The 18,436-nt window shown below is 40.8% G+C and overlaps 3 protein-coding genes across 3 annotated transcripts; 1 reads left to right on the top strand and 2 right to left on the bottom strand.

Annotated features, from left to right (window-relative positions):
• The first annotated feature begins 3,011 nt into the window (after positions 1-3,011).
• Positions 3,012-3,917, top strand: LOC128743641 (uncharacterized). The gene is made up of 2 exons (XM_053840259.1): positions 3,012-3,218; positions 3,283-3,917. Coding segments are annotated over exons 1-2 (498 nt in total). The 5' UTR covers positions 3,012-3,216; the 3' UTR covers positions 3,779-3,917.
• An 8,451-nt stretch (positions 3,918-12,368) lies between these two features.
• Positions 12,369-15,431, bottom strand: LOC128740389 (poly(A) polymerase gamma-like). Its single transcript, XM_053835930.1, has 2 exons — positions 15,403-15,431; positions 12,369-13,641 (listed from the first exon to the last, which is right to left on the bottom strand). The coding sequence occupies exons 1-2, from the start codon at positions 15,429-15,431 to the stop codon at positions 12,369-12,371; spliced, it is 1,302 nt and encodes a 433-aa protein (XP_053691905.1).
• Positions 15,432-15,855: 424 nt separating this feature from the next.
• Positions 15,856-17,106, bottom strand: LOC128740388 (poly(A) polymerase gamma-like). Its single transcript, XM_053835929.1, has one exon. The coding sequence runs from the start codon at positions 17,104-17,106 to the stop codon at positions 15,856-15,858; it is 1,251 nt and encodes a 416-aa protein (XP_053691904.1).
• Between the last annotated feature and the right edge of the window lie 1,330 nt (positions 17,107-18,436).

The following is an 18,436-nucleotide window of genomic DNA, read 5'->3' as shown; positions in this document are numbered from 1 at the left end:
AAGGAGGAGGGTCCACATGTCCTGCGACCGTGGGTTCTCGAACGAAGTAATGGTTACTTTTGTTAAATGATCAAATAGATATGCCCGCCCCCTTAGGATACACGCCCTCCCTATGTCTCCCCCTTGTTAACCCTAGAATCGCTATTGGTTATATAAAGGCTGTCCATTGACTATGAACTCATTTTTGGTTGTTTCAGACCTCCCCGGGTTATTTTCGTTCATACTTTGCGTATGATGCGTTGTTTTGGGTCGGCCTCCTGCCCCTAATAGTCCACTTAGTTCATGGACGGCCCCATATGAATTACTTTATACTGATATTTATGTGTATTGTTTATAAACATGCTAATGTTCACTGTTTAGGTATTTACCTTAACTTTACGTTTTTGGCCTAATGTCACCCCCTGGAAGGTGAGATTGTGCCAAAGTTCATGCGCTTCCAGTAAAATTAGGTTTCATTGCAACTAAACCATCTCTACGGTAGTTGTTAATTGAACAATTTAGTATATATTGACAGGTTTTAAATTAACTTAGTTCCTAAATTGTGTGCATACTGAGCTAAAGAACAAAAACATATACTTTTTGGCACAATCTTGCCCCGGATGACGGTAATACAAATATCAAGCATAAGACTACCGCATTCTCCACTGCTTGTTTATCAAGCCACAGGTGTTCAAAAAGGGGCATCCGGTATTTTTCGTTTTTTAAAAACCCTCCCATTCGCCATCGTCCATTTTCGTTTACACCGGCTTTATCCCCCCATTTCCACTAGGGCGGACGTCCAGTGCCAAATATTTTATCGCGCATTTCATTAAACTGTTCGTTGGACATCTTTTGTGAATGACAACAAAACAGGATGTTTTAGTTTAATCAACATGCCATTTTTATTTGCTACTTAATGACGTAGCAGACCAGACAAGACGGATTTTTTTCGGAAAACTGCGGAGTTCTCAAAAAATTGTATTAAGTGTAAGTGTAAAATTTTTATGTGGTTTTATCTTAAAGAGGCATTCATTGTTAAACAAATTTGTTGTGGCTACAGATCTAAGTTTTTATTTTAATTTTTTTGTTTGTCATCCATATGTCCCGTATTCATTTAGAAATAATTTATTCGTTAAATTTTAATCACTAGAATTTTTATAGTGCTTCCAAATATTTTTAATACACTCAAGTCTAAAATTAAATAAAAAGAAGAAAACATATCTAATTTAATTCTACTATGTATATTTTAGTCACGACAGATACGTAACTCCGGTGTTCGAAAACAGACACTGAGGAAGCCTGCAAGTCGAAATACGTATCTGGCGTGAATAAAATATACATAGTAGAGTTAAATTGGATAAGGTTTCTTCTTTTTATTTAATTTTAGGTTTCGTATTCTACTAAGACGCTCCAACAACTTCAGACAGTCAAGTCGCTTTTTAAAATACGTTCAATACGTTATGGTCAAACTAAACCGCATAAATTCTGAAATTCGCGAAAAAACGCGTCGAATACGACGTGTAAATTTGTAAAGCATAGGGTAGATGCTCCAGTAATGGAGGGCTTATGTCAGGGGATAGTATTTAAAGACAATTAGAATGCTCAATTTACCAGTTTCCAATTGAACTATATGATAATATGGTGCGCCATAATGTTGGCTTTATATACATACCAAAATTATACCATTCTGTTGGTTAATATGTCTAAAATATTGCTTTTACTGACATTAGTCTGTGCTCCTAAAGTAGTGGCAATGTTCCTATAATAGTGGAAAATTTGCCTATAATAGTGGAATTTTATTTACCGCCCTTAGTAACGCTTGCAGTGTGCATGGCAGCTGGTGGATAACAACGTAGGCTTGTTTAAATGCTATGGTTTGTTATGAATTTCTTAAGTAATTGCACCGTTTTGGTCTCACTCAAAAGGAATTTGTAACTTCTGCACCAACATCTTAAATTTTAACTATATACGTTAGATAAAACTGTTCACAAATATACATTTAACAATCGAAAATTGATATCCTTTCGAAATCATACTAAAATCCGCCAAAATTATGAAATGTTTCGAGTTTCCACTATTACTGGTACACCCACTGGTACATCTACCCTATTCACGCTAATTTCGAAATTGGCGTAAAAATAGCAAAAATAGTCGTAAAAAACAATAGCGACTTAAGTGTATCGTGAATTTCGCAGCGTTTTGAACGTGATGAATTATAATTGAGCAGTTGAACAGACCCTTAGTTTTCGTAAGCAAACCGAGGAAGAGTTTGTTTTTCTATGTTTTAGTATGGTACTAAAAAACTCACTCGCTTTGTTTACATGTTGTACTTTGGTTTGCTTTGGTCCTTTTTCAATTGCTGCTCTGGTGAATGACCCTCTGGGTTATAACCACTTTAATAGCAAAGCCTAGGTGCTACATTCCGTTATCGAAACTTGACCTTCTGTTTTTATACGACAGACTTCTCAGCCAGTTGTTAGAGTGCAGGATAATTGCAGGGCCAGTTGCTACGATCCTATTGACTCTAACAGCCTCTCCCAGTCGAGATTCGAACACACGACGATTGGCTTATTACGCCAGCGTCATACATCGAAGCTAGAGTGACTATATGTAGAGTGGCAACAATGTCAAAATTGGAATGACAATTATCTGTCAGTGTCATTCCAATCGAGCAGACGACCTATCGAACGCGTATGCAGGAAAGAGAAAGAAAATTAGCATTGCATACATTTGGGATGACATGTCGCCACTCTCTCGAAGCCAACTGGGAGGCGCTCCACTCCACTCTAATAAAATAACCACTCTATTACTCTATATAATAAATAAAATAAAAAAATTATTGCTCTTTAACCCTTTAACATTAATTTGCCGTTTGCCAAATCTTATGACAATTAAACATTATGGCAACCTTGGCAGTGCATATGTCATTGTAGTTTTGTTTTGACGTTCTCGTTATTGTCCATTAATATTCACCACTGCAGGCTGACTAAGAAGAGGTGAATTTCATTGTTCGTCGTTTGGGATTGGGCGATTGTGCCTGTTATGTTTGGAAAGTGTAAACCTGAAGACATAATAATATTGATCGTTCGCTTGTAAAAATTTTATTGTGTGGTTTTCTTTGTAAATACAGTATGTTCACCTGTGATCGAATTAATTAGTCAAGTAAATGTTTTATTCTAAAATGCATGCCTGATTGTAATAATAAAGATAGTATTAACTCATAGGCCCTTTAAAGAAATGTAAGTTTCGAGTGAATGACTATTCTTGCACTGTTTTCATTATTAAATTATTTTCGTCCTACAGGGATGACCAAGCAGCAACCAATCAACAACACTTGGAACAAAACAATAATGTAGTCAGTCAGAATGACGGCGCCGTTGGTGGCGGATTAGAACCCTTGCCGGGGGATGAAAATTTTTCTCCATTGTCTGAGTCAGATATCTGTAACTACTGGTCAGAAGAGGAATTCGATCGGGACCCTCATAGAGCTTTATTTTACGATGCGTATCGCTCTACAACGGCCTCCCCCGACCTTGACGATGACGAAGTCGAAGCCGAGCGGCCCGGAGAAAAGAAGCCACTATCTCTGATGGATGACTATGAACTGTGGGACTACATGGACGAAGAGACGCTCAAGAAGCGACTGAAAAATCATCCGGAGCTGCTGGAACAAATCACTAGAAAGCGGAAACGAATGGCGGAACTTGAAGAAAATGATGGCGATGATGACGACCTGTGCGCTGTCATGCAACGCAGTGCAAAAGTGTCCAAATATAGCGAGCACACGACAGTTTGCTAGTGTTAGTCTGTTTCAGGTTTCATTTTATAATTTTATTTTATTTTTTACACCTGATTGTGGCTACCCTAATATATTAGATATTATATATTTAAGTCGTTATTCTTTCGAATCTGTAACTATTCGTGAATGTAAATATATTTTTTGAATTCGTACAGCAGTTTTAGTGTTGAGTAATATGAATTCTTTTGTTTATCGATGTGTATTTTGAATTTATAATAATGTACCGTGCCAGCACCATATTCAAGACAGTGTCTAATTCTGAACAGGAGCAGATTTGACTTACATATTGACAAAATTCTAGCTATTTCAAAAATTTAATAACTACCTACATGTGATGATTTAATATTGTACGATTGGCGGTACATAGGTGGATTCATCACCAGACGGTTGGATAACCGCATGAAAAATCGCATAAATCCGTATCAGTGCATATATTATGTCCTAAAATTAACAAGCGTCGACAGTTATTTGCGCTATACAGTACATGTTTAATCAAAAATCTGGTTATTTTTGGATAATTTAGATTTAGCGATTAGCAAAATTTTCGCTAGTTTTAGTTCATCGATTAGCGTTAAGCGATTAGCGAGCTAACATTTTCGGACGCAATAGAATTAAACAATGTTCAGCAAAGTTGTAGGTTAGGACAAGAAGTAAAAATAGTGCGCATGAACTTTCGGATAGAGTCTCCGTTGTGCCGGAAACAAGTTCCGAATGTCCCAGGGAATTGGCCAATCTCCGATTCCAACAAAAAGTAATCATGTAACATATCAGAGTTTTCAGACTTGTATGAGCATGTTAATGGACTACAAATCAATTCAATAAAGTGATAATGTCCATCCCATGGCTGTAGAGCAGGTTCCGGAGCACATTGAGGAAATAATTAATCTTTGATCATGACAAAATAATGCTATAACTCAACCGTAGAGCGTGAATGGCAACCCAGAGTCCGCACAGAGAGAGAGAGAGAGAGAGAGAGAGAGAGAGAGAGAGAGAGAGAGAGAGAGAGAGAGAGAGAGAGAGAGAGAGAGAGAGAGAGAGAGAGAGAGAGAGAGAGAGAGAGAGAGAGATTTAGCCCCCCTAGACCTTCAACCCAATATATTGTACTTTGTACGGGGACTTAGTCTGCTCGACCGCAATTGCTTGTGGAGTCCATAAAAGCAAAGCCGTGGGCTTAAACCGTCATTAGACATTAGTCACATTACCCTTCTTTATCGACAGACTTCGCAGCCGATTGTTAGAGTACAGGAAAATTACGGGGCCAGTGTAATAATCCTACTGACTCTATCTAGCAAGCACCGCCTAGCCGAGATTCGAACATACGACGACTAGCTTGTTAGACCAGCATCGTACCTCGAAGCTAACTGGAGCCCATAGTAAGCACGATTTCCGCTGATAATACGCCTCCGAATCTCACGGCTAGTATCATTATCCGCCGTTACCAGTGAGCCAAGGCAGACAAATTCGTCGACTACCTCAAAGTTATCGCCGTCGATTAATATACTACTGCCCAAGCGGCGTCGTTCGGCCTCGGTTCCGCTGGCCAGCATGTACTTTGTTTTAGACGTATTTACCTTTAACCCAATCTTTTCTGCTTCGCGCTTTAGTCTGGTGTACTGTTCAGCCACCGCCACAGATGTTCTGCCGATAATATCCATGTCATCGGCAAAGTAGACGCATTCACTAGATTTGTTGAATATCGTGCCCCGCGTGTTGATATCCGCTCGGTTCATAACACAGCAGCATGAAAGAGCATCACCTTAACGAAGCCCTCTGTGTGATTCGAATGAATTTGATAATCCACCCGAAATCCGAACACAGCACTGCACACTTAAAAAAAGTACCGAATTCGGCAAAATTTACCGAAATTTCAATAGCCGAACGTTCGGCAAACATGTCGATGGTGCAAATCGACGTTTACGGATCTTTAGTAACGTTTGGTAACATAAAAAATATTGCCGAACGCTCGGTTGTTGAGATTTCGGCAGCATTTTGCCGAACTCGGTGCTTTTTGTAAGTGTGTGTGTACCATCCACTGTAGATTTAATCAGTTTGATGAGCTTCCTGGGGAAGCTGTTCTCGTCCATGATTTTCCATAGCTCTTTCCGGTCGATGGTATCATATGCGGCTTTGAAGTCAACGAACAAATGATGCGTGGGAACTCTGTATTCACGGCCTTTTTGGAGGATTTGCTGCAGTGTAAATATTTGATCCGTTATAGACCAACCTTCGACGAAGCCGGCTGGATAAGTTTCCACAAATCTATTCGCAATTGGTGATAGACGGCGGAAAATGATTTGAGACAGCACTTTATTGGCGGCATTGAGAACGGTGATCGCTCGTTAGTTCTCACAGTCCAACTTGTCGCCCTTTTCATAGATCGGGCAGATCTTTCCACTCCTCTGGTAGCTGTTCCGTATACCAAATTCTAACAATTGGTCGATGTATACAAACGGCCAGCTTTTCTGGCCCCATTTTAATAAGCTCCGCTCCGATGCCATGTTTTCCAGCTGACTTGTTGTTCTTTAGCTGTATGATGGCCTCCTTAACTTCGCCTATCGTTGGCGCTGGCACCTCTCCCCCGTTTGTTGCACCATCGAAATCGCTTTTCTCGCCGCCATGGTTCTCCGCCTGGGCACCATTCAGGTGCTGGTCGAAGTACTGCTTCTACCTATCGGTCACATCATGATCGTCCGTCAGAATACTGCCAGTCTTATTCCGACACATTTCAGCTCGCGGCACAAAGCCTTTGCGGGATCCGTTCAGTTTCTGGTACAACTTTCGCGTTTCCTGAGAACGATGCAGTCGCTCCAACTCTGCATATTCCTGCTCTTCCAGGTAGCGCTTTTCCTCCCGAAAGATTTGGTTTCGCTGCATCTTCTTCTGTTTGTGTCTTTCCACGTTCTGACGTGTGGCACTGCGCATCTTGGCCGCCCGCGCAGCGTTCTCCTCATCCATCACCCTTCTACATTCATCGTCAAACCAATCGTTCCGCTGATTCCGGGCCACATGCTCGATGGAACTCTCCGCTACACTGCTGATGGCTGTTTTGATAGTGTTCCAACAGTCCTTGAGAGGGGCTTCGTCCAGCTCGTCCTATTCCGGCAGCGCAGCTTCGAGTAAATGCGCGTAGTTTGCGGCGACGTCTGGCTGCTTCAGCCGCGCGAGATCTAACCGAGGCTGGCATCGATACCGAATGTTGTTCACAACGGAGAGTCTTGGGCGCATCTTAACCATCACTAGGTGGTGGTTCGAGTCAACGTTAGCGCTTCGATAGGATCTGACGTCGATAATGTTTGAGAAGTGCCGACTGTCGATTAAAACGTGGTCGATCTGTGATTCTGTCTGATTCGGTGACCTCCAGGTGTAGTTGTGATGGATTCTGTGCTGGAAGAAGGTACTACGTACGGCCATGTTCTTGGAGGCGGCAAAGTCGATAAGTCTTAGGCCTATTTCATTGATCCGCTGGTGTGCGCTGATCCTTTCAATCACCGGTTTGTATTCCTCATCCTGGCCGACCTGAGCATTGAAATCCCCGATGACGATCTTGATATCATGTTTTGGGCAGCGGTCGCATTCGCTCTCCAACTACGCGTAGAATTCATCCTTGTCGTCATCGGTACTTCTGAGGTGAGGGCTGTGCACGTTGATGAAGCTTATATTGAAGAATCGGCCCTTGATTTTCAACCTGCACATTCGAGTATTGATTGGCCACATCCGCATCTCGCCCATCACTACGAAAGCTGTACCCAGCTCGTGTGTGTTGCCGCAGCTCTGGTAGATGGTATGTCCATCTCTGAATGTACGTATCGTTGAGCTCTTCCAGCACACCTCCTGCAGCGCTACGACGTCGAACTTGCGGCTCTTCAATACGTCAGAAAGCAATCGAGTGCTCCCTTGGAAGTTGAGAGATCGGCAGTTCCACGTCCTGAGTTTCCAATCCATAGTCCTTTTTCGTCGCGTGGGTCTATTCCGATTGTTCCCGTAAGAATTTCCTTGTTTTTCGTTCCGTGCCTTAGTATTTTTCGTGGTGACGGCTTGCAAAGCCTGCTACACCAACCCTCTGTTTCGCCGGAGGGCCAACGAAGCTCGAAAGAGCCCTCCTTTCCTGTCGGCATACGACCTTGGCTTGTTGGTTACCCGATCTCCACCAAAGTTGCTCGTATCCCGGCTGGTACCACGAGGAGGTAGGAATAGGAGTTGCTGAATAAGAGGCTATGAACCACTGTAGGGTCTATTTTATGCCTACACGTGCACAAGGCACCGACGGTACGCATTATTCAGTCGTTTTCCAACCTAGAGATAGAGATAAGGGGGGGGGGGGGGGTAAATACACCCCATCTGCAAGCAACCATGTTTTCGCTGCCAACATCTCGTGTGTGCGACAATAAGATAGCATTTCACCACTGCGTTTCATTCAACTGTCAGCAATCTGATTTGGGCCCGCTGTCAAATTTTGAGCCCTGGACATCCTCACGCTGTCAATCATTGCAGCTTGATACAGAGATGCCATTGGGGTGGGTTAATAGATATTCTGCCTCCACGTATATTTGCTGGTCTCGATAGACCACCTTTAGGATATTATACATTGTTGCCATGTGTGGGTGGTCGTGGCCGTATATTCTCTCGAGATCTTCTGCAGTTTTCTTGCAAAGAAGGACAATCCATCCGCGGTGGCCTTCCGAGGTGTACTTAATAGCCTAATTTCGGTTTTTCTGCATTAAGAGATCGTATCCATCAATTTGCTCTTGTTTCTTCGCCTCGAAACTCTGCAGATGTAATAAAAACCAGTGTTGAGAAATTCATAGCAGCAAAAAACTCAATGAGATTTCAAGCACATAAAATTTCAACGTTGGTCATAAGCGCCAAGCTCACATATGAATTTCTCTCGCTATTATACGCGATGTCTCTGTTGCTATGTCATATAATCTCGATCCTTGAGTTTTGGACAATATATTTTGCTGTGATATTACTCGGATCAACGGGTTGTGTCCGGCGGTTTCTGTTTACGATAATCAAAATTATAAACAAAGTTTTTTTTTGGCAAGCAACCGATTCTTACTAACACTGATTGATAGGTCAGGCGTTAATCGAGGTAAAATCGAGTTTTATGAGCATTTTTCCTTAACTGTCTGAAAAATAGCAAAACCTGTTGTGTTCTCACAGGTGTAATTATGTTACATGAAACCTCTGACCTTTGAGCAAAAACAGGTCGATTAGATTTTTTTCCAATCTTTCTTTGTTTCTCAGGGTCCAAGTTGATATCTTCAACCGGGCCTTCTCTAGAAACGAATGAAAGTGCGTTGCGTTTTCGCAACGCTGGGAGGAAATGGGTTAAAGGCTACTTAGATGCTTATTGGCTTGCATTTAAATGGCATTGGAAATGCTTATTGGTTACCTGGGTACAGTTAAGGTTAGAAAATGAAAACCATACGATTCCGCAATTCCTAGCTTAACTACTCAATTATTCAAATTGAAGTATTTCCAGGTATAAACTCGTGTAGGCGCTTCCCCCGAGGTGACCGAATAGTTTTTGCTGTAACTTACGCTTACACCTTCAGAAATGTTATGCCGAAAGGATTTTTTAATATCTGATCTCGGTGAAAACTTACGGCAAATATTGTGGAGACACCTCAAGCGAAGTCCATTGCTGTACGAAACTTTGAACGCGTTTTCCCCAAAACCATGTTTCTTTAATTTGCGGTACGTGTATCTCAGAATCTAGTGGACCGATTTGACTGAATTTTTTTTAGCATGTAAAAATGAATTATCTTAATTGTTACGCAGCCGTTTTTCAATATCTCAATTTTTTATGAGATATTTGATGAAAAAACACCTTTCTCTTGGAAAAATTTCCGCCATTTTGATAATTTTTCGAATTTTCAAAAACCGCTGCGTAACAATTTAGATATTAATGTTGGGGTTTATCACCGTGAAATTCTATATGTTACTCTTGTTGATTTTTTGGTAAGAAATAAGAACTAAAATGTTTTCAGCGGACGTTCCGATTTACTATGCTTCAGTCATTTACTACGCCTAAAACATGATCACTTTTATTTAAATATTTACACAATTTACTATTGTCAAGACAAACTTACGTTGAACATCTATTCTCACTGCCTGCTTTAGGTATTAACCTAATCATCTTTGAAATTCGTTCTACGATACTTCGTTGGTTCCCGGCACGTACTAAGGAATTACTTTTTAGAGGGCATTCACGCGCCCACCTGCCACCAGCATAATAATCACTATTCTGGTATCCAAAAAATACAAAATATATCTTCAAATATACCTTAACCAATAACCAAAATACCTCAAAACTTAACTATAATTCTAGCATCTGAAAAAAATTTACGAAAATCTATTACTTTTCGGTCTTCCAGAGTAGGGTGCCCCCTTAACCCATTATAACCCAGCGTATGATATATCATACCTCGTCTTCAAAACTTGTTTACTGCTGAATTTCAATAGTTAGCATTGTTAATATATCACTACAAGAGAGATAAGACATCAATCTGATGTGTGTGTGATATAATTTGTCAGTTTTTGTCATTTCATCTGTATTTTCAACAGTGCAAAGTTGTGACAAATGGCGGAAAAAAAGTTGAAAAAATGGCGAAAAAATTTTTGTCTCCAAAACGCATGAAAAAGTCTACATTTAGCGACGAAACATTACCTGACGTGTAAATTAGTATTTATATGTAAAGTCTATCACAAACTTCGATAAGAAATCTGTAAAAAACTTTGTAATTTGTTTGTTTGAAATTGAGCCTATAAAATATTTAACCTGCGATATTTTGGCCTTGAAAGCATTCCAAATGACGATTTTGCGTTTCTCGACACATTCGAGCCATAATATAATAGATTACAGAGTTTCACTTCATTTGGTCCAAATTTAGGTATACCCGGGTCATAATGGGTTAAGATGCGTGTACGCTTCTTCCACAGCTCTACGGTTAACACCGATGGTATCGATGTCGTCCGCGAACCCTAGGAGCATCAATATGAGATTTCGTAATGATGGTACCGCTTTTCTGCACGCCTGACCTTCGAATAGCACCTTCCAATACATTGTTGAACAGCAAATTCGATAGTTCGTCATCTTGCTTCAAACCATATAACGTCACAAACGAGCTCGATGTCTTTCCCGCTGTCCTGACGCTTGATTTTGAACCATCAAGAGTAGCACGTATCAGCCTAATCAGTTTTGTTGGAAAACCATGTTCAAGCATAATCTTCCACAACTAATTTCGTTTAACTGAATCGTACGCCGCCTTAAAGTCTATAAATAAATGGTGAGTCTGCAAGTTGAATTCCCGGAAATTTTCTAGGATCTGTCGGTAGGTAAACATTTGGTCCGTCGTGAAACGTCCCTCTCGAAAACCGCACTGGTATTCGCCAACAAACGATAATTGCTGCATTCGAGTCGCTGGCCCTTCCAACCAGTCCGTAGGCAATTCCTCCTCAGTCCATACCTTTAGCACAGACAAACAGGCATAACACTCGTTTTTCATTCTTCGCGTCAATATTAAATCGTCATTTCTCATTTGGGCTTAGTGGGGAATGTCTCCGTTTTGATCAAATTGACACTTCTCAACGAAAGAAGGGGAATACCCCATAAAAATACTTGCTAGTTCAAGGAATACTCCTGTTGCTATTTGATATTTGAGAAGGAACTGAAACCCATACGAACTCGAAATTCCCAGCTTAACTACTCAATTATACAAATTGAAGTATTTCCAGGTATGGCAACGTGGAGGCGCTTCCCATGAGGTGACCGAATAGTTTTTGCTGTAACTTTTTAACTAGATCAGATAGCGAAAAATCCTTTTGGCATAACATTTTTAGGGGGCAAGCCTCCCGAAAATGCAAAAAACTGAATTTTTAGGGTAGGGTTCCCCTTAATATCAAGCAAAGTCGTGGGCTTAAACCGTCATTAGATATTACCCTTCTTTATCGACAGACTTCGAAGCCGGCTGTTTAGAGTACAAGAAAATTACGGGGCCAGTGTAACGATCCTACTGACTCTATCAAGCAAGCACCGTCTAGCCGAGATTCGAACATGCGACGACTGGCTTGTTAGACCAGCATCGTACCTCGAAGCTAAGTAGGCGGTGGGGTTTAAAGCCCTTGCATTATTAAAGTGTATAAGTCCTTATCGACTGTACCCCGAGCCACTACTTGGAGAGATTTTCATCGTGCATCTGTTTTCAGGCGGGAGTCTACGGCGGGTCGGCCATGTCACAAGAATGCCGGACGACTGTGCAGTGAAATCTGTTCTCTTCAAGAACCCCGCCGGCAGCAGGAATAGAGGGAACTGGTTCAAACTACTCTACTGTTTCAAGAAATTATGCTCGAATATCGTTTCGTTCTGAATAAAACGAACTCAACATTCATTCAACAGTTAAATCGAACATATTTCTACGTGTCTACCAACTGATAAAAACTAATTTAAATTTGATTTGAATACTATTTATTGATTATTAATTGATTCACTGGTACACCATTAAATCGGTGAATACGTCACTTAAAACTTATATTACTTATCATCTATAAGAACGCTCAGAAAATCTTAGATTCTAGATTCTAGCGCTTACATTTCGCTGACTGCATCGGTTTGCACTGGTATAGCTTCCCGTTCCGTTGTTGTTTCTTGTTGAGGTACTGATGAATCGTTTCTTGCTTTCTTGTTCATCGCTGTATCCGTTTGGTCTATCTCTGACGAACGCCGCTTGCTAGCCCTAGTTGTTCCACTATTCTGTGCCGATGATGTATTTGTCTCCCACTTCAACAGGCTCGAACGCAAATATTGACTCAAATGCCTCCGTGGAACGTGACGAGCTTCGATTTCCATACCATCCTTAAGTAGATTTATGCGCAAAGCGTGGTTATGTACGGCATCGGTTAAACTTTGAATACTCTCCGTCAAGTCAACAAAATAAACATTATCGGATCGTTCGAATTCCAATCCGATAAACCATAAATCACAAAACTGCTTAACATCATCGTTCGTGCTTTTCGGCGTATGCTCGTGCCATTCGAAACGCTTAGGATATATATGGGCGACATTGACATGTTGATTCCGCTCCAGGCTTAGAGTCAGCAAGCGAAACTTGGACTCGATCAGCCCGGACCATTCCAGGTGATCGTCTGCGTTGTTGGATGTTGCCAAGAGCACAATGAAGTGGTGATATTTAGAAAAGAAATTCTTTTGTTCGTTGACAGCTTTTCTGGGCCTAATTTCGTCTGTTATCTGCATATCCTGGTTGAATTCGTTCAACTGTACCTTTCGTGTCGAGCTGGAACCGTTTTGTTGCGGATTGTTCTTCAGAAGAATATCGTTGTGTATATTAAAATTGTCAGGAACTTCTTTCCGTGATAGTCGAGCGAACATCAGTTCAATCTCGAAGCCGCCAAAGTTGATGTTAATTGCAGGTACAAAAGCAACTTCCATAGTTCGGCATTCGACCACTTCCGGTTGTTGTTTGAGGAGTTCGAAGAACGAGCTGAAATAGTCAGCCCGTTCAATGTTACGCGGCACAACGCATAGCGCGTTAATATTCACTCCTTTGAGGGGAGGCGCCAATTGGTATGAACCGATTGTGTGGATCTTTCCACCCAACTTCTCGGCCACTTCCTCCGGCATATTCTTAGCGATCGACACATCTTGAACCCATTGCTTGACGAGAGTGTTCAGTTTGGCCAGAATCTTCACTCGACGATCCAGCTCCTCTTCCTCTTCATCGTTGTACGGTTCGAGAGACTCGTCTAATTCGGTCGTTTTCTGCAAGTCTTCTGGTTTCGGTTCCGCCATACTGATGGTCGAAGTCATGCCGAGCGGTTTGTTAAATTGGAAGTTGTAATGACTAGTTATGATAAACAGTTCAAACGAATCTGATTGATCTGGCAAACGACAGTCTATTTATAAAGGTACCGATAGGTAGGTATTCACTGTTGGTAGTGCTAACTACCAGTACTAGGTAGTACTAGGTATACAAAAATCTATAATGCAGTGTTGATTTTTAGGTAAATTTTAGGTATTTTTTTTTTGTTGTATTTTCAAAAAATTTACAAACAGTCAGGGCTGATACGATATTTACCGAACTAAAGATCACAACAATGTTTGTGAAACTAGCGCGCATGTATTTGTGTAAGACTGTAAAAAATTCAGCCAGATTCAGATTTGACTGAATTTTTTTAGCTTGTAAAAATGAATTATCTAAATTGTTACGTAGCCGTTTTTTAATATCTCAGTTTTTCAATTTTTTATGAGATTTTTGATGAAAAAAGACCTTTCTCTTGGAAAAATTGCCGCCATTTTGGTAATTTTTCGAATTTTCAAAAACCGCTGCGTAACAATTTAGATATTAATGTTGGGGTTTATCACCGTGAAATTCTATATGTTACTCTTGTTGATTTTTTTGGTAAGAAATAAGAACTAAAATGTTTTCAGCGGACGTTCCGACTTACTATGCTTCAGTCATTTACTACGCCTAAAACATGATCACATTTATTTAAATATTTACACAATTTACTATTGTCAAGACAAACTTACGTTGAACATCTATTCTCACTGCCTGCTTTAGGTATTAACCTAATCATCCTTGAAATCCGTTCTACGATACTTCGTTGGTTCCCGGCACGTACCGCCACTAAGGAATTATTTTTTAGAGGGCATTCACGCGCCCACCTGCCACCAACATAATAATCACTATTCTGGTCTCCAAAAAATACAAAATATATCTTCAAATATACCTTAACCAATAACCAAAATACCCCAACACTTAACTTAATTCTAGCATCTGAAAAAAATTTACGAAAATCTATTACTTTTCGGTCTTCCAGAGTAGGGTGCCCCCTTAAGATGCGTGTACGCTTCTTCCACAGCTCTACGGTTAACACCGATGGTATCGATGTCGTCCGCGAACCCTAGGAGCATCAATATGAGATTTCGTAATGATTTTCGTACCGCTTTTCTGCACGCCTGACCTTCGAATAGCACCTTCCAATGCATTGTTGAACAGCAAATTCGATAGTTCGTCATCTTGCTTCAAACCATATAACGTCACAAACGAGCTCGATGTCTTTCCCGCTGTCCTGACGCTTGATTTTGAACCATCAAGAGTAGCACGTATCAGCCTAATCAGTTTTGTTGGAAAACCATGTTCAAGCATAATCTTCCACAGCTCATTTTGTTTAACTGAATCGTAAGCCGCCGCCTTGGGGGAATGTTTCCGTTTTGGTCAAATTGACGCATTTTAAGGAAAGAAGGAGAATACCCCATAAAATACTTGCTAGTTCAAGGAATACTCCTGTTGCTATTTGATATTTGAGAAGGAACTGAAACCCATACGACCTCGAAATTCTCAGCTTAACTACTCAATTATACAAATTAAAGTATTTCCAGGTATGGCAACATAGAGGCGCTTCCCCTGAGATAACCGAATAGTTTTTGCTGTAACTTTTTAACTAGATCAGATAGCGAAAAATCCTTTTGGCACAACATTTTTAGGGTGCAAGCCTCCCGAAAATGCAAAAAAACTGAATTTCTAGGGTAGGGTTCCCCTTAATATCAACGGCATTTGAAGGATTTAAAGCCCTTGCCTTAAAGTCCTTAACGACTGTACCCCGAGCCACTACTTGGAGAGATTTTCATCGTGCATCTGTTTTCAGGCGGGAGCCTACGGTGGATCGGTCATGCCACAAGAATGCCGGACGACTGTGCAGTGAAATCTGTTCTTCAAGAACCCCGCCGGTAGCAGGAATAGAGGGAACTGGTTTTAACTACTCTACTGTTTCAAGAAATTATGCTCGAATATCGTTTCGTTCTGAATAAAACGGACTTACCGAAATTGATGAGGTAACCAGGAAAATTGATCAACCACGTTTCGTTCAAGTCAACATATTTCTACGTGTCTACCAACTGATAAAAACTTATTTGAATTTGATTTGAATACTATTTATTGATTATTACTTGATTCACTGGTACACCATTAAATCGGTGAATACGTCACTTAAAACTTATATTGCTTATCATCTATAAGAACGCTCAGAAAATCTTAGATTCTAGATTCTAGCGTTTACATTTCGCTGACTGCATCGGTTTGCACTGGTATAGCTTCCCGTTCCGCTGTTGTTTCTTGTTGAGGTACTGATGAATCGTTTCTTGCTTTCTTGTTCATCGCTGTATCCGTTTGCTCTATCTCTGACGAACGCCGCTTGCTAGCCCTAGTTGTTCCACTATTCTGTGCCGATGATGTATTTGTCTCCCACTTCAACAGGCTCGTACGCAAATATTGACTCAAATGCCTCCGTGGAACGTGACGAGCTTCGATTTCCATACCATCCTTAAGTAGATTTATGCGCAAAGCGTGGTTATGTACGGCATCGGTTAAACTTTGAATGCTCTCCGTCAAGTCAACAAAATAAACATTATCGGATCGTTCGAATTCCAATCCGATAAACCATAAATCACAAAACTGCTTAACATCATCGTTCGTGCTTTTCGGCGTATGCTCGTGCCATTCGAAACGCTTAGGATATATATGGGCGACATTGACATGTTGATTCCGCTCCAGGCTTAGAGTCAGCAAGCGAAACTTGGACTCGATCAGCCCGGACCATTCCAGGTGATCGTCTGCGTTGTTGGATGTTGCCAAGAGCACAATGAAGTGGTGATATTTAGAAAAGAATTTGTTTTGTTCGCTGACAGCTTTTCTGGGCATAATTTCGTCCGTTATCTGCATATCCTGGTTGAATTCGTTCAACTGTACCTTTCGTGTCGAGCTGGAACCGTTGAATGCGGAGTTTTGTTGCGGATTGTTCTTCAGAAGAATATCGTTGTGTATATTAAAATTGTCAGGAACTTCTTTCCGTGATAATCGAGCGAACATCAGATCAATCTCGAAGCCGCCAAAGTTGATGTTAATTGCAGGTACAAAAGCCACTTCCATAGTTCGGCACTCGACCACTTCCGGTTGTTGTTTGAGGAGTTCGAAGAACGAGCTGAAATAGTCAGCCCGTTCAATGTTACGCGGCACAACGCATAGCGCGTCAATATTCACTCCTTTGAGGGGAGGCGCCAAAGGGTATGAACCGATTGTGTGGATTTTTCCACCCAACTTCTCGGCCATTTCCTCCGGCATATTCTTAGCGATCGACACATCTTGAACCCATTGCTTGACGAGAGTGTTCAGTTTGGCCAGAATCTTTACTCGACGATCCAGCTCCTCTTCCTCTTCATCGTTGTACGGTTCGAGAGACTCGTCTAATTCGGTCGTTTCCTGCAGGTCTTCCGGTTTCGGTTCCGCCATACTGATGGTCGAAATCATGCAGAGCGGTTTGTTAAATTGGAAGTTGTAATGACTAGTTATGATAAACAGTTCAAACGAATCTGATTGATCTGGCAAACGACAGTCTATTTATAAAGGTACCGATAGGTAGGTATTCACTGTAGGTAGTACTAACTACCAGTGCTAGGTATACAAAAACCTATAATGCAGTGTAGATTTTTAGGTAAATTTTAGGTATTTTTTTTTTGTTGTATTTTCAAAAAATTTACAGTCAGGGCTGATACGATATTTACATTCATTTGACAGTTCGTGGAACTAACTTTGTCTGAATTTTCGTATTTGTATTTGTGTAAGACTGTAAAAAATTCAGCCAGATTCAGATTTGACTGAATTTTTTAGCTTGTAAAAATGAATTATCTAAATTGTTACGTAGCCGTTTTTTAATATCTCAGTTTTTCAATTTTTTATGAGATTTTTGATGAAAAAACACCTTTCTGTTTGAAAAATTTCCGCCATTTTGATAATTTTTCGAATTTTCAAAAACCGCTGCGTAACAATTTAGATATTAATGTTGGGGTTTATCACCGTGAAATTCTATATGTTACTCTTGTTGATTTTTTTGGTAAGAAATAAGAACTAAAATGTTTTCAGCGGACGTTCCGACTTACTATGCTTCAGTCATTTACTACGCCTAAAACATGATCACATTTATTTAAATATTTACACAATTTACTATTGTCAAGACAAACTTACGTTGAACATCTATTCTCACTGCCTGCTTTAGGTATTTTTTTTTCCATGTGTGGACTCATTACTGCGACCAGTATAGTTGATCTATTGTAATATCGCCCGGGTGTTTGCTGTATAACCTGCACTGCATTTCTTTTTGCTATAATCGCTATTGAGTGAGCGATATGCTTATTTAATTTATGCGTGCTTGTGTGTATTGGGGTTTACCCTTCCTTCAAAGCTTGATCTACTTTACCCACTTATTCCTCGCTGCCAGCACTATCCCATATTATAGCCGTCCCTGGCGAGGACTCATTCGTACCTCTGACCAATACACTTAACTATAGGAGGGACATTTGCACTGTCAGGAGGCTTCAATGGGTAAATATATAGAATTCAGCATGAAGGAAGGGTATATGGAGGGGCCTGAGAATAAACCCATGCTAAAGTCACTTGACATCGAATGGCTTGATTCTACTAAGATTCGAACCCACGACCACTCGCTTGTCAAAGCAGACTCGGTAATCTTGCGGCTACGGAGCCCCCCCTGCTTTAGGTATTAACCTAATCATCCTTGAAATTCGTTCTACGATACTTCGTTGGTTCCCGGCACGTACCGCCACTAAGGAATTGTTTTTTA

Source organism: Sabethes cyaneus, chromosome 3 (assembly GCF_943734655.1).
Source record: "Sabethes cyaneus chromosome 3, idSabCyanKW18_F2, whole genome shotgun sequence".
Taxonomy (NCBI): Eukaryota; Metazoa; Arthropoda; class Insecta; order Diptera; family Culicidae; genus Sabethes; species Sabethes cyaneus.
The sequence above is the reverse complement of the archived record's forward strand: the minus strand, read 5'-3'. Positions and strand labels throughout refer to the sequence as shown.

Bases quoted from the DNA above. Each gene is read 5' to 3' on its own strand.
- LOC128740389 (XM_053835930.1), bottom strand. From the start codon at position 15,431: ATGAAAATCTCTCCAAGTAGTGGCTCGGG. The intron at 13,642-15,402 runs GTACAGTCGTTA...TATCATAACTAG, and splicing joins TCTCCAAGTAGTGGCTCGGG to TCATTACAACTTCCAATTTA.
- LOC128740388 (XM_053835929.1), bottom strand. From the start codon at position 17,106: ATGATTTCGACCATCAGTATGGCGGAACCGAAACCGGAAGACCTGCAG.